Source organism: Cucurbita moschata, unplaced genomic scaffold (assembly GCF_002738365.1).
Source record: "Cucurbita moschata cultivar Rifu unplaced genomic scaffold, Cmos_1.0 Cmo_Scf00004, whole genome shotgun sequence".
Taxonomy (NCBI): Eukaryota; Viridiplantae; Streptophyta; class Magnoliopsida; order Cucurbitales; family Cucurbitaceae; genus Cucurbita; species Cucurbita moschata.
Window position 1 is genome coordinate 2,003,560 of NW_019268520.1, and position 15,590 is coordinate 2,019,149.

Here is a 15,590-nt window from a genome sequence, read left to right on the forward strand (position 1 = left end):
CTCTTCAAACTGGTAGACCAATTCTTTCTCTTGCAAACCTTTGGAACGACCAATCTTCTTCAAACGGGTAGACCAATTCTTCCTCTTGCAAACCTTTGGAACGACCAATCTTCTTCAAACGGGTCTCAATTCTTCCTCTTGCAAACCTTTGGAACGACCAATCTTCTTCAAACGGGTAGACCAATCTTCTTCAAACGGGAGACCAATCCTTCCTCTTGCAAACCTTTGGAACGACCAATCTTCTTCAAACGGGTAGACCAATCTTCTTCAAACGGGAGACCAATCCTTCCTCTTGCAAACCTTTGGAACGACCAATCTTCTTCAAACGGGTAGACGGGTAGACCAATCTTCTTCAAACGGGTAGACCAATCTTCTTCAAACGAGTAGACCAATCCTCCTCTTCAAACGAGTAGACCAATCCTCCTCTTCAAACGGGTAGACCAATCCTCCTCTTCAAACGGGTAGAAGACCAATCCTCCTCTTCAAATGGGTAGACCAATCCTCCTCTTCAAATGGGTAGACCAATCCTCCTCTTCAAACGGGTAGACCAATCCTCTTCAAACGGTAGACCAATCCTCTTCAAACGGTAGACCTCCTCTTCAAACGGTAGACCTCCTCTTCAAACGGTACACCAATCCTCTTCAAACTGGTAGACCTCATCTTGCAATCCTTACGACCAATCCTCTTCACACCCTCTTACAATCCTTTCGACCAATCCTCTTCACACCCTCTTACCATCCTTTCGACCAACCCTCTTCATACCCTCTTACAATCCTTTCGACCAACCCTCTTCATACAGTTATTCCTCCTCTTACGACCCTTTCGACAACCCTATTCAAACAGTTATTCCTCTTCAATCATTAATTTTACCCTCTTCAAACAGATATTCCTCCTCTTATGACAACCCTATTCAAATCGTTATTCCTCCTCGTACGACAACCCCCTTCGAACCGTTATTCCTTTTTCAACAGTTATTTTTACCCTCTTCAAACAGTCATTCCTCCTCTTAAGCAACCCCTGATATTCCTCCTCTTAAGCAACCCCTGATATTCCTCCTCTTAAGCAACCCCTGATATTCCTCCTCTTATGACAACCCTATTCAAATCGTTATTCCTCCTCGTAGTACGACAACCCCCTTCAAACTGTTATTCCTTTTTCAACAGTTATTTTTACCCTCTTCAAACTGTTATTCCTTTTTCAACAGTTATTTTTACCCTCTTCAAACAGTCATTCCTCCTCTTACAGCAACCCCTGCCAACTCTCTTCAAACGGCTATTCCTCCTCTTACAATTCTTTTGACCAACCCTCTTCAAATAGTTATTCCTCCTCCTCTTACGACAACCCCATTCAAATAGTTACCTCCTCCTCTTACGACAACCCTAGTTACCTCCTCCTCTTACGACAACCTCATTCAAATAGTTACCTCCTCGACAACCCCATTCAAATAGTTATTCCTCCTCCTCTTACGACAACCCCATTCAAATAGTTATTCCTCTTCAACAGATATTTTTATTTTACCCTCTTCAAACAAATATTCCTCCTGGTATGACAACCCTCTTTCACAGTTATTCATCTTCAACTGATATTTGAAAAATAGTTATTCATCTTCAACTGATATTTGAAAAATAGTTATTCATCTTCAACTGATATTTGAAAAACGGTTATTCATCTTCAACTGATATTTGAAAAACGGATATTCATCTTCAACTGATATTTTTTCAAACGGTTATTCATCTTCAACTGATATAAACGGTTATTCATCTTCAACTGATATAAACGGTTATTCATCTTCAACAGATATAAACGGTTATTCAACTTCAACAGATATAAACAGTTATTCAACTTCAACAGATATAAACAGTTATTCAACTTCAACAGATATAAACAGTTATTCAACTTCAACCGATATAAACAGTTATTCAACTTCAACAGATATAAACAGTTATTCAACTTCAACAGATATAAACAGTTATTCAACTTCAACAGATATTCCTTTTCACCAGTTATGTACGACAACTCTCTTCCAAACAGATATTCCTTTTCACCAGTTATGTACGACAAATCTCTTGCACAGTTATTCTTTCTCTTACGATCCTTTTGACCAACCCTCTTCAACCTCCTTTCGACCAACCCTCTTCAACCAGTAAAGTAAATCGTTTTCAAAGAAAAAAATAGTTGCAGAAAATAGATAAGTTTAACCGTCATTCCTTAAAAATTACAACCAACCCTTTTTAAGGGGACAAACTAATTTCTACCAAAATAAAAGACTTTCAAAAGAAAACAAATAAATTTAAGTAGATCATTCCTTTCAAATAGTAAACTAATTCGTGTCAAGGGAAAAGAAAACAAAAGAAAAAACTAGAAAACAGATAAATTTAAATAAATATTTTCTCAGATATCTCAACAAACCCTTTTCAAAGGGTGAACTAATTTCTGCCAAAGACAAGACATTTGAAAGAAAATAATAAATTTAAGCAGATCTATCTCTAAGATATCTCAACCAACTCTTTTCAAACAGCAACCTAATTTCTGCCTAAAGAAAAACATTTAAGAGAAAACAAATAAATTTGAGAGAACAGATAAATTTAAGCATATCCTTCTTTAAGTTATCTCAACAAACTTTTTTCCAACAACAAATTAATTTCTGCCCGAAGAAAAGACATTTAAGACAAAACATATAAATTTAAGCTGATCCTTCCTTCACATATCTCAAACAACCAACTAATTCCTGCTAAAAGAAGAAATTTTAGAGAAAACAGATAAATTTAAGAAAATCCTTGACATTCTTTTAGAAAAACAGTTAAATTTGAGCCGGTCTTTCTTTAAGATATCTCAACCAACCATTTTCATACAGCAAACTAATTCATACAAAATTATAAGATCTTTCAGAGAAAATAAATAAATTTGAGTAGATCCTTTGTTAAGATATCTCAATCAACCTTTCTCAAACAGCAAACTGACAAAAGAAAAGACTTATTAAATAGATAACCATTTTAAAACAACCAACTATTTCCTGCCTAAAGAAAATAACATTAAGAGAAAGCAGCTAAGTTTAGGCAGATCCGTCCTTCAAATATCTCAACCAATACCTTTTAAACAACAAACTAATTCCTACCTAAAGAAAAGAACTTTAAGAGAAAACAACTTAGGTTAAGCGATCATTCCTTCTAATATCTCAATCAACCATTTTCAAACAACAAACTAAGTTTTTTCTCTTAAAGTTATTTTCTTTAGAGGAAAAAAAAAGAAAAGACCATCCAATTTGAGAGGAAACAAATAAATTAAACAATTTAATTGAAAGAGATAATAAATCATATTTTTACATCTTTCTTTATTTTATTGAATGATATTAATTTAGGCAATATATATATATATAACTCGTTAATATAATAAAAATTGGAAAACAAACAAACAGACAAAAAAAAAAAAATCATATCAGGCTATTTATAAATATAAACTTAATTTTTTTAGGACCATCCATAATTATAGGAAATTAATTACACATGATGCATATATGTACTCTATCATGGATGAAAAAAAAAAGATAATGATGCTAATGTTATGCTTTAAATGAAAATTATAGATGAAAATTATAGAGATCTCATGCATGTATGTATATCATATGTATTGGGACAATTTCACACAACACCCTTAATACGTGTAAGACAGGCTTGGACATTAATGAGTGGCCAAAAATAAGGAAGACGAGTGTCTAGAGTTTATAAGTGGGCCCACCTTCAATAATTTTAGAAGATTGGGAATGATTGATGTTTGCATCTCAAAACCTTTGTTTTATTTTCCAAAAGTTATAATAATGTCCACGTGGATATTTCATTTTGTTATCCATTGGTTACATATTTTTTAAAAATAAAAATTTCAAAGAGATATTTTTATGCAATTGTCAATTTGGTTAGATATTTTTTAATGTCTGGTCTCATAAGCTCTCGTGTTTCGTTGAATTTATAAAATTGTTATTAGAAGTACAAAGGCTCTCGTAAAAATAGAGATCTATAAGTACGAAATAATTTGAGTGAAATAAGTGGAGGTTTCGTTATCTATATAAAATGGCATCAGAGTCATGGCATAAATCTAGTTATAAGTCGTGCCTTCGACTCGTGAAGATAAATGGGCCTAGGGTTGATTGTTATATTATGGGCCACAGAATGGGCTTGTTAGTGATATCAGGCCCAACTAAGCTCCCTCTTCGCCCCTTTCCCTTTTCTAATGCCCAAAACTTTTGACTTTTTTTCAACCCTTTTTTCTTTATTCATTTAATTACGCAAAACCCACTTGAATTTTGATTATAAAAACCATCTTTAAAACACGTTGTAAAAATTAAAACTTTCCTTTTCCTCCTCCTCTATGTCTGGGTGTCTCTGTGTGTATATATATATAGATTTAATTGTGCCTAAAGTACCAGAGCTTTGTTCCTATCCATCAATGGCGGATCATGTGAAGAAAGGGCCGTGGACGGCGGACGAAGATTCCTTGCTTTCCCATTACGTTACTCTACACAGCAAGGGCCACTGGAACTCGGTCGCTCATTTCACCGGTGAGAATTTCTTCTAAGCAATGAGTACTATCTCCATTAAACAAAGTCACGAGAAGTTATACTTAAAGTGGACAATATCACAGTGGAGAGTCATGATTTCTAACGTGGAGTTTTGTTTTGTTTTAATTTAATTTAATTTACAGGGTTGAAGAGAACCGGGAAAAGCTGTCGCCTGAGGTGGCTGAATTATCTCCGCCCCAATGTCCGCCGTGGAAATATTACTCTTCAAGAACAGCTTCTCATTCTTCAACTTCACTCCCGTTGGGGCAATCGGTCAGTTTTTTCTCCTTTTAATTCATATTTATATATTATGTGATCAAACGTACTGATGAGATTTTTTCTTCGGTTTGTTAATTTAAGTGGTCGAAAATAGCTCAATTTCTACCGGGAAGAACCGACAACGAGATAAAAAAACTACTGGAGAACCCGAGTTCAAAAGCACGCCAAACAGCTGAAGTGCGATGTTAATAGTCAGCGTTTTCGTGACACGATGAGACTGGTTTGGATCCCCCACCTGGTCGAGCGGATTGCAGCCACCTCTGGCCAATCTTTGCCAGCGTGCACTGAGACCTCCACGTCAACTCCTACAATTTCAGAATCCACGTTGGATGACAATAGTGTCAATGTCGACGTGTCTGCATCGTGTTCAGACACGTCAGATTGGGGAGACGGGTTTGAGGCAGGTTGGTGGGAAGGAGACGAAGTTGAGTCATCATTTGAGAGCCTGTGGATTGAGGAAAACATTCATTTCTTACAACAACTATTTGATTAGATTACAATTAGAGACTCGAATTTAAAAAAAAAAAAAAACTAATGTATAAAACGCTCTAATCACTTTAAAAAATAGATATTTATATAACTCGAGCATTCATATCGAGTTATATACGAATTTAAATCTCAATTTGAGCATAATGTATAATAAGCTCTAATCGTGTCCTCTTGTATTTGCTATACAATTAAAAAAAAAATATTATTTTAAGAACATGTTTGAAAGTGATTTCAATTCAAAAACATGTTTATTTTATATATTTAGGGGTTAAATTAATAAAAATATATTTAAACTAATAAACATATATTAATTTATGTCAATTAATTTATTTTCTCAATTACACGCACACTAATTTTCTTATAACTTTTTTTTTTCATATTTCTATACTACAAGAAACTATATATTTAACCATAGTTAGGTAGGACATTATACACACGCAACATTGCCAAACCCCAAACAAGTCTCTCTTATGGTTTACTTTCGTCTTAATGTCTAATCTTGAAGGAGTCGAGTCTCGAGCCAGCTAGCGTGAGTGAATAAATGTAAGTCTTATATTCTCTCCAAGTGAAAGGCCTATAAATACACGGTTGATCTGAGGTAACCATCTCTGGTAGAGGAGAAATCCATGTATCTAAAGACGGTGATGCAAAAAAAGCCATCGACATTCTCGACCTGGGTCCTATGTTCGCGGTTGCCCTATGCTTCAAACTCCCGAACCTTCCATTGGTAAAAACCTTCATATTTCCAATATCATTGAATCAAATTACAATAATTATTTGAATGAAATTGATGATATAAAGAAGAAATTATATATATACCTGAAATAAATCACCAATCATGACGTAGTAGGCAGTGGGGTCAGGAGGGACAGGGATCCACAACCCATCATCCAATAAGATTTGGAGGCCAGCAATGTCGTTGGATCTTAAGATGGCGAAGATCTGAGGGTCAGAATGCTCGCCAAATCCAAGCTTATTGGAGGGCGAGGGATGGATGAAGTCGGGTAATGGACGGTAGTGATTGATTCTAAGAAGTGAGTCACTTTCAGAATCTAAGATCATACGGCTGAAAATGGAGTTGTCTGATATCCCTAACCCCTCAGCCATTAGATCAAGGAGCTCACAGGCCACATTTTTGGTAGCTTGTATGTAATCATTTAAAGCACAACTGCATTAAGAAAAAAAAAAAAAGGATTTTTATTTGAACCCAAAAACTCTTAATTTAATTTAATTTAATTTAATAATCTTCCTCATATGAATGATATATTCTTTACTTATAAATTCATGATATTCTCGATTAACTTATAAAATCTAAAAAAAACCTGAATTTGGATGGATTTTGGGAGATGGAGAAGGAGAGTTGAGAAATCAAGGAAGGTTGAGATGAGAGGAGAAGATATTCGATCTCTCCGATGTCACCATGATGGCCGATATTATTGACGCCGTAGCCGAAGCGAGTGGTATTGCCAGCGTCGACGGGAGAACTTTTAGGGCTGGCGGCGAGCTTTTCGGCGGTGGGCTTGGCGAAGAAGGCCATAGCTTCTTCTTCAGCTCTTGAAATGCAATCCTGAGGGATGCCATGGTTGATGAGCTTAAAGATGCCATACTTTTCGCTGGCCTCGACGAGCAGCTTCGAGAGGGCTTGCCGGTTGCTGGTGCCACAGGAGAGATCGATGGTGGGGATCCTTGCAGCGGCAGCGGCGGCGGTGTTGGCCGCGGAGGGCTTGGAGTTTGTGGTTAGGGAGGAATTGGGTGATGCTACCACCATTGTTATGTTTGGTTTTGAAGAGATGAAAATGAGAGGGAAGATTGTGTGTTGGGGTTTCAAAGTTGAATTATGTCTATTTATAGTGTTAAAGAGATAGAGAGTATGGAGATTCTTTTATTTTATTTTATTTTTTTTTGGATTAAATTTCTCCATTTTGGTCAAATGTATTAATTTATGAAATCTTTAGGAGAGAGAGAGCTTTGACTTTTAATATTTCCATCATGCTTTTCAATTTATATTTTGATTTATGATTTTTATTTTTTTATTTTAGCCATCATACTTTGACACGTTCACACGGGTCGGGGAACCAGGGCGAGGACTGTTCTCATCCTGTCTCCATTTAGTAACTTCGGAATAATCTCTCTGCTTCTTCCACTTTTTCATTGAAACGAACCTTCTGTATTCCGTTTGAAATGAGCCTCGCAGATTAAATAGACATTTTTAATTATACTGATTGGTTATATATTTTTTATATCTCAAAAGAATAAAATAATAATAATAAAAATGTTTCAATTAATAAATAAGAAATATAAATTTAAATAACCTAATTAATTTTTTCATTAATCATTTTAACAAAAAGATATTTATATATATACAAAGTTTTTGAAACGTAACACTCCATCTATTATTTATAGTTTTTAAAAAATTTCTTAATTATAAAGTACTTTTTAAGAAAATAACAATAAATACTACGATGATTTTTTTAGTCGAAGTTTAGAGATATCATAATATTTTTGACTTTTAAACCCAATAAAAAGCTATATTTATTATAATGTAAGGTTTGAATCAACCTCTTAATTACACTCATTTATACGTTAATTTTGACCTTTTCTATTCATATATTTTTTCTTCTAAATTTTTTTTGTCTTTTTACGTGTCACAACAATAAATTTGTTATATTGCGCCTTCCACATTGGCTCCAATTTAAATACATATGAGATCGAGGACAAAACATGTTGTAAAAACTCGTGTTGGTCTGTAGACATTTATTTTTTTTCCTAATCTTGAACCGTTAGGAAAAAATACGAACTAACCATTCTGTCGATCAATTTTAATCCTAACATTTGACTTATTTCTCACTATCCAATTTTTCTCGAAATAATAACTAAATCTTAATTAATTGTTAAATAAAAGATATTTGCATATGCAATAAATATGTTAAATTTCTATTAAAGATTAGAACGAGAGGGATATAAGCAACCAAGCACATTAATTATTTAAAACATAATTTTAATTTTAGGTTTTTGGATGACTATCTAAAATTTGACCACGGCACCTCTTTGAGTTGTATATAGGATTCATCGTGTTATCTTATAAAATATTTAAATTTTGACACAAAAAAAAGCTGATCATATGATAATTCGTATCTAACTTCACGTGCCAAAATAGTTCCATATTTTAGTTTTTTTTTTTTTAGATAAATATTAAATAAACTCAAAGAATAAGATGAAATCTAAATGCTTAATATAGAACATGAGAATTGATACTTCTAATCTATTAATCTAAATATATGTTTTAATCAATTGAACAATACTCAAGTTTTTAATATTTTAATTTATATCTTTTAATGAAATCATGTACGAGAAAAATTAACTAAAAGACAAGTCAACTAATTTTATGAAACAATTATTTAATCCTAAACGTTTAGTTGTAAATTTTTTACTGGCCATCGATCTTCTTCTTAATGATTGCCTACCATCTTCCTTGTCGTCGTCCTTTGAATTGGCTTATAAACTTTCAACGTCATCCTGTCTTTCTTTCTACCTTGTTCTTTGGATGCTTTCCCCGAATCGGGGTCTTAGCTACTCGCTTTCGAACGATCTTCCACCACCTTCTGATTTCAGGCCATAGAGTTTGTCTTAAGGGCTGGGCTGTTGTTGCTACCCCGGTAGGTAGTCCTTGTTGGAGAGTAAAAGCTTATCTCAATTGAGAGTCCTGCGCTGTGTCTTATCTAGACCGTTGGCAGCCTTAGCTAGGACTTTTAATTGTTTAGATATATTATGAAATTTGAAGTGGTAACGTGGAGAAGAGAATGTTAGAAGCTGCGAACCTCCATAATGATATCCTATTGTCCACTTTGAGTATAAGTTCGTAACTTTGTTTTTTGTTTTTTTTTTTTCAAAAGGCCTCGTACCAATAAAAATAATAATCTTTTAACCTATGATCTTTTTCTTAATTGGTCAATGTGGGACTCCCCCCAACAATCCTCGGCACCAAGAAGAATAGAAGAAAAGTTGATAGCAATTATTTTGTGGTTGTGGAAAGAGCGTTGTTGGCTATTATCCAATACCGCACTTGCTTCTCATTTCTAACCCGAGTTGTTCTTTTTCTTTGTTTTATATTTGGCTCGAGATTCTAACTAGTTCTACATATGTATCTAAAGTAACAACTTCGTTTTTGTAAACTTATATACATAAGGAAAGAAACTAAACCAAACAATTACGAAGCTTGCAATTATAAACTCAAGTCCACTGTCAGTAGATATTATCGTAACAGTCTAGACCACTGCTAGCAGATATTGTCATCTTTGAGTTTTCCCTTTCGGGCTTCCCCTCAAAGCTTCAAAGCTTCTCCTCCCCAACCAATATGGGACATCACAATCCACCTCCTCGGGGCCAACGTCCTCGTTTGCACTCATTTTTCTCTCCAATCGATGTGGAATCTCACAGCGATCGTGGGAAGATAACAATTTTAATCAAAATCATCCAATTTTTATATATCATCCATAGTGTGTTTCCATGATGAATAAAAAATTATGATCCAAGAATTAGATTTCTAAAACATAGCTCTAAGATTATCACAAAAGAATTTTAACATATTTGGAAAATTATATATATAGGCATCTAATAACAATAGGTATGAAATTGTGACAGAATTAAAATGGAGCTTCCTCTATGATTTGGGTTTTTTCTTCAAATGTTTAATTTCTATAAATCCTTTTTAACATAAATTAATCAATTCCTTATTTTGATTAAAACTTGATGTGACGTTTTCTTCAAACGCTTCGTCTTTCTGTATTGCACATCTTTTGATTAATAACTTTATTTGGTAAAAGCGTTTCAAAAATCGTAATTATAAGTATAAATGTGGTTTATAATAATGTTTAGATGGTTAATTAATTTGGATACGTTTGGTTAATTGAAGTATTATATTAGTTCATTGAATTTTATAAAAAAAAAAAAAAAATGTTTTCAAGGTTCATCACGCAACCTTTATGAATCAATATTGTATTTAAACAAATAGATATATGCTTTTACCCATCCTTTGCTTTGCCAATGCATGCAATTAATGGCCTCATACTCCTTTTCATATTCTATTATTGTAATTATCCTTTTCAATTTGGATACTCATCTGCCATTCCTAAATTACAAATTTTATTCCTATGTATATTTAACACTTTTAATGTTTATGGATTAAATAAATTTAATTTAATTCAAGAACAAATTATTTATTAATATTAATTAAATATAATCTCTATTTAATTTGCGTGCATCAATCTATCGCACGCGTTAAGTCAGTTTATGAAAGAGGGACGATGAATTTTAGTACCAAATCAAAGGAGTATATACCAAGGTACTATATGACGTCTAGAACGTAATAACTTTTAGATACTGTAAACAAAAAACACTTCGTAACCAAAATGAAGCCAAATAATACAAAAATAAAATTTTCCCGTATATAGAAATATATTAAAATTGATTTTTTTTCTTAAAAAAGAATATATAAGTGTATCAATTTAGTAATGGTGAACCGAAAGGGATATATTCGTAATTATACGGTTAGAATTCGTAATATATTCGTAGTATTGGAGAGGTCATTAGAGAGGGATATATCTATAAATATATGGTTAGGATCGGGGGCAAAAAAAAAAAAAAAAAAATATTGGATCATTTCTAGATTTGTGCGTGTCATCCTTGCACAAGGGCCATGCTAATCTTCTCTGTATCGTTCCAGTTTTATCAATTATCCCCGAAGGGACGATAGCTTGGTTCAATTGGTCTTATTTAAACCATCAATTATATTGTAAACTAACCGATGTGGTTTAAAAAGATGCTTTTGAACGACAATTGAATGACAAATCGACACATCTAGTCTCAAAAACTTTTGGCAACTGGACTCACCGACTCTTTGAAATCATTACAGGCGCAAAACCCGCTAATAACATGGTTGAGTGATAGGTAAAGAAAGAGAATTTTGAGATAAAGGACGTCACTCAATTGTTTAGTTGAAAATTTTGTTTTAAATAATATAACTCATTATCCCACTTAATTAACTAAAAAAAAGAAAATATATATTAATAATCCCTTTTATAACTTAAAAAAACATAATCAAGTTGTCTTTTTTTTAAAAAAAAAAATACGATTTAACTAATTTTGATAAAAACTAAAATTAAAATTAAAACTTCTAACTAACGGAACTTAATTTTTATAATTATTTATGGTCGTTAATTAGTTACTAGATAAATAAATGACTTCAAACATGTGCATCAACCATAATTACTTACAATGATATAGATTAATTGCAATATGCATTAATTAAATCTCCATTATTTTTTATTTGTTTAATAAATTAATTAAGCTTACAACAATTACCTCTATATATATAGTTTTCTTAATTTATTTCTTACTTTTTAAACATATTTCGAGTAGTGTTGAAAAATGATTTTTTTTTTTCAATATTTGTTTAAAATTGAAATGTATTTTTTAAGAAAGTAAAAGCTTAACAAAACAATGACCGGAAACATGATTCTTAAAATAGAAAATAAAATAGTTATAAAATGTGATTTGATAATATTTTTGAAGTTTCAAAAACCAAAATACACATTTTGAGAATTAAATAATAAAAGAATTAAAATACAAATAATAAAATAACTTTTCAATTAGTTAAAATATAGTCTTTATAACTCAAAAATAAAAGAAATTACTCAAAACATTTTTTAATATTAATAATAATATATAAAAGACTTGAAAATTTGACTTATTATTAATATCTAATAATAGTGTATGAATTAATAAATTACGGAGTTAAAATTATATTTTCGGTCTTACTATTTTCTCCACAAAAATTTCGCAAGCCAAGCATCCCAATAGGGCTATATTCGTAAATCGCTTACGAAGGGATTTTTAATGCAATAAGGAGGGGTAAAATTGTAATAAGCTATATTCTTGAAAAATAATTTGGACTTTTACTGGATTTGTCCATCTCAATTCTCATCCTTTAGCACGCCATCAAATCTTTTCGATGTGGGACAAATGGCTCCCTTCGAACGACAGCTGATTGAGAATCCGACAGTTACTAGTCTGATCACTAAAAATTTTGTGGCAGTTCGACACGTCGAAAATCTGTCTCCTCCATAATATGCCTCGTGTCGGCTCCTTCCCTTTCATTTTAATTCTTTGTGTTTATTATTAATATACATATATATAAATATATATCAAATTTGTCGGTTATTGAAGCTTATTATTTTTCATTCTATAAATGAAAAATAGAATTGAGATTGAAAAGGTATATTCTCATTCATATTTATAACCTTTAAATAAAATACAAACTACCAACTAATATATATCAATAAAAAAATATATAAACTAATTAAATACGAAGAATAAAATAAAATATACTATAAATTAAATCATTAAAAAAAAATTAAGATATAATATTTAAGATATATTTCCTAACTAATATATTCTTCAAATATTATGTCCCAACAACACTTTGTACCTAAATTTTGAAAATATAATAAAATATGAGTACAAAGTATAATTTTGGTATAAGATATTAGATGATTTATATTCTTTCTCGGATCCAAAGAGAGTTAAATATAAGAAGATTCATATTATTCAATTCGTTCTATTATTAAAATAATTTTCGTAATAATGCACCTATTCATTAAAAGGTTCATAATTGTTTCATTATAAACTCAAAAGATTTTATACATTCGTAACATTAACATTTTCAAAATGGATATCAAGTAATTAAGATATACACGATCACAAATTTAATAGTTTCAACCAACATCCATTTTTACCAACTCCATTATGTAAAAGGTGGGTGGAAAACCAGCAACAATTAGAAAAACATTATTAAATTTGTCAATAATATGTAAGGGTTGGATATTTGTCTCGTGAGTTAGGTCAGTCACGAACCATCTGGTAGGCTTGAATGGTTCGAGTATTATTAGAATGTGGTCCACGTCGGGTTTTGGTCGAGCCTAGTATAGGGCTTGCTAAAAGATTTAAAGGGAAATAAATGGTGAACCAAAGCAATGAAGGTGATTCACATGAAAACAAACTCCATAACTATTGATCATGTTCAGCCCAAGTTGGGTTACTAAATTGCATAGAAACAGTTCTTGAATTTACTCCTCTTCAGTTGTTTCCGCCGCCCAAATTAAACTTCGACAAGATCAAATCAATGACATGGGGGCAATAACAGTGAGTTTATGTACCTACACCATTGCCCTTCTGTTTTAGCCCACTTTTATTGGTTTAATACCAAACCAACCCGTTTTGTCTCGTCAATTCCACGACGCTTCTTATTTAAGAAGTTGCGTTATTATCTTAAACCCGCTTCTTCTTTTAGAAGTTGCATTATTATCTTAAACCAGCTTCTTCTTTCACAAGTTGCATTATTACCTTAAACCTTCTATCACTATCAATATTTCAAAGCTAACTTTGATGTAGAAATTTTATTATTGAAGAACGAAAATTAGGACACTAGATTCGGTCCTTGATGGTCTTGACATTCCCGTGCAATCCTTGCGACAAAGCCACGTTATTTACTCCTTGTTTCTAACACTGAAAGTTATTCTCATAGACCCACACTAATCATTTTAGTATATTTTGTCCTTGCACAGTCAATCTAGGTCATCTTATTATTGATATATGTAATAACTTTTATTTATCATTCTATCTTTAGAATCGTTTACATTTAGAAGTGGTCTCCATTAATTCATGTACCATTCTTTTATTCGGGTAATTTTTAGCTAACATTTTAGGTAATTTTTAGTTGAAGAGTAGTTGATGCATTATAGTTTACTTTATTTATTGCTCATATGCGTAAGGTGTGAGCTTCCGGCCGATTTCTCTGGTGGAGGGAGCGTTGGATGCGTACAATAATGAAAAAGTAGGTAACTTCACACTCACTAATCTTCTCTTTCAACATTTTTACCTCGTGATGCTTTGTTTAGGTAAATTTTATATATATATATATATAGATATATATATTTTTATCCTTCAATATCTGAGGTTTGCATTACTTTTTGGTATAATTAGTGGGAGATTCGGTATAAATAAGATCAAATTTGATGTAATAGAAAGTAAATTTGTAAACGTTCAAACCCACATAACAGATATTTTACTTTCTTTTGTTCCATCGATTATGTTCTTTTAAATAGGAGAGAGAAAAATTCGAAGGAAGGAGAAAAGTAAAAAGAAAAAAGAAAAATAATAATAAATATAAAATTGAGAAGACTAAGTGTCCCAAGGACAAAACTTCAATATGAATGTTCGCTTTCTCTCCTTCGTTTGATGGCGAACTAACAAAGTATACGATGGTCCCCTTTGTAGTTAGGTTTGTTTCTTTGCCCACGTAGATACAAAATTAAAATTTCAAGAATTAAATTGATCAAAAAATAAACTCACAAAAGTTTGTATGTTTTAACTATTACTTTTTTATGTTTTGAGTTGTGTGATTTTCATCGTTGTTGATAGGTCCCTTTAGTGACACATAACTCCTTGAGCTACACGTATCCTTAACACTTACCTTCAATATAGTCTTAATTTCGTTGGTAGGAGATACTAATAATGACTAACCCTTAATTATGTAACAAATAATCTCACCTTTAATTATGTGAGGCTAATCTAGTGATACTAAAAAGGAGAAAGATGTCCATCCCTCCCAAATTCACTGCTAACAGATATTGTCAATTTGGCTCGTTATGTATCTAGTAAAAAAAACTTATTAAAACGTGTTAATTGAGTCTTACTAAGTTAACAATTGAGCACTTAAGATAAGACACCACCTAACATCAACCTCGCTCTTTTCCGATAGAATTGATGGGATGTCGTAGCTTCAAGCTCAAGACCACCGAGATTTTCCGACTTGACCAAATTTACTTTACTACTTAGTTATATATAAGTATTTCCACTATATGATATATCAAAGTTATTAATAAAGTCTATTTTATTGGTTAAATAATAATGTGAATAAATAAATGATAAAAAGTATTACACAAGGTGGAGTTCCAAAAGATGAAAGTTCATTTATTGTTTCATTAAAGCCAACATGTCTGAGTTGTCTACCTCGTGGGCCCCCCTCGCAGTTGTAATAATTATCAATTTTGAAAACAAATTTAAAAAATAAATTTATCACTCAAATTTTTTTTAATAGAATAATCGACTTTTATTTATTCAACTATATTTAAATTGGTTCATATTATGTTTTTTATTTTAAAAATAAAAAGTATATAAATAAAAAAAAATCAATAAAACTTATATATTCATT

At 31.9% G+C, this 15,590-nt stretch overlaps 2 protein-coding genes and 1 non-coding gene across 3 annotated transcripts; 1 reads left to right on the forward strand and 2 right to left on the reverse strand.

Moving 5' to 3' along the window:
* The first annotated feature begins 4,440 nt into the window (after positions 1-4,440).
* LOC111442286 (transcription factor MYB108-like) lies at positions 4,441-5,324 on the forward strand. Its single transcript, XM_023079617.1, is given in 4 exon segments — positions 4,441-4,552; positions 4,696-4,829; positions 4,913-4,960; positions 4,962-5,324. Coding segments are annotated over 4 exon segments (657 nt in total).
* Positions 5,325-5,663: 339 nt separating this feature from the next.
* On the reverse strand, positions 5,664-7,132 carry LOC111442043 (gibberellin 2-beta-dioxygenase 2-like). The gene is made up of 3 exons (XM_023079292.1): positions 6,643-7,132; positions 6,140-6,488; positions 5,664-6,055 (listed from the first exon to the last, which is right to left on the reverse strand). The coding sequence occupies exons 1-3, from the start codon at positions 7,086-7,088 to the stop codon at positions 5,807-5,809; spliced, it is 1,044 nt and encodes a 347-aa protein (XP_022935060.1). The 5' UTR covers positions 7,089-7,132; the 3' UTR covers positions 5,664-5,806.
* A 3,832-nt stretch (positions 7,133-10,964) lies between these two features.
* Positions 10,965-11,067, reverse strand: LOC111442494. The gene has a single exon (XR_002710316.1). It is a non-coding gene; the product is annotated as a U6 spliceosomal RNA (small nuclear RNA).
* Positions 11,068-15,590: the final 4,523 nt, after the last annotated feature.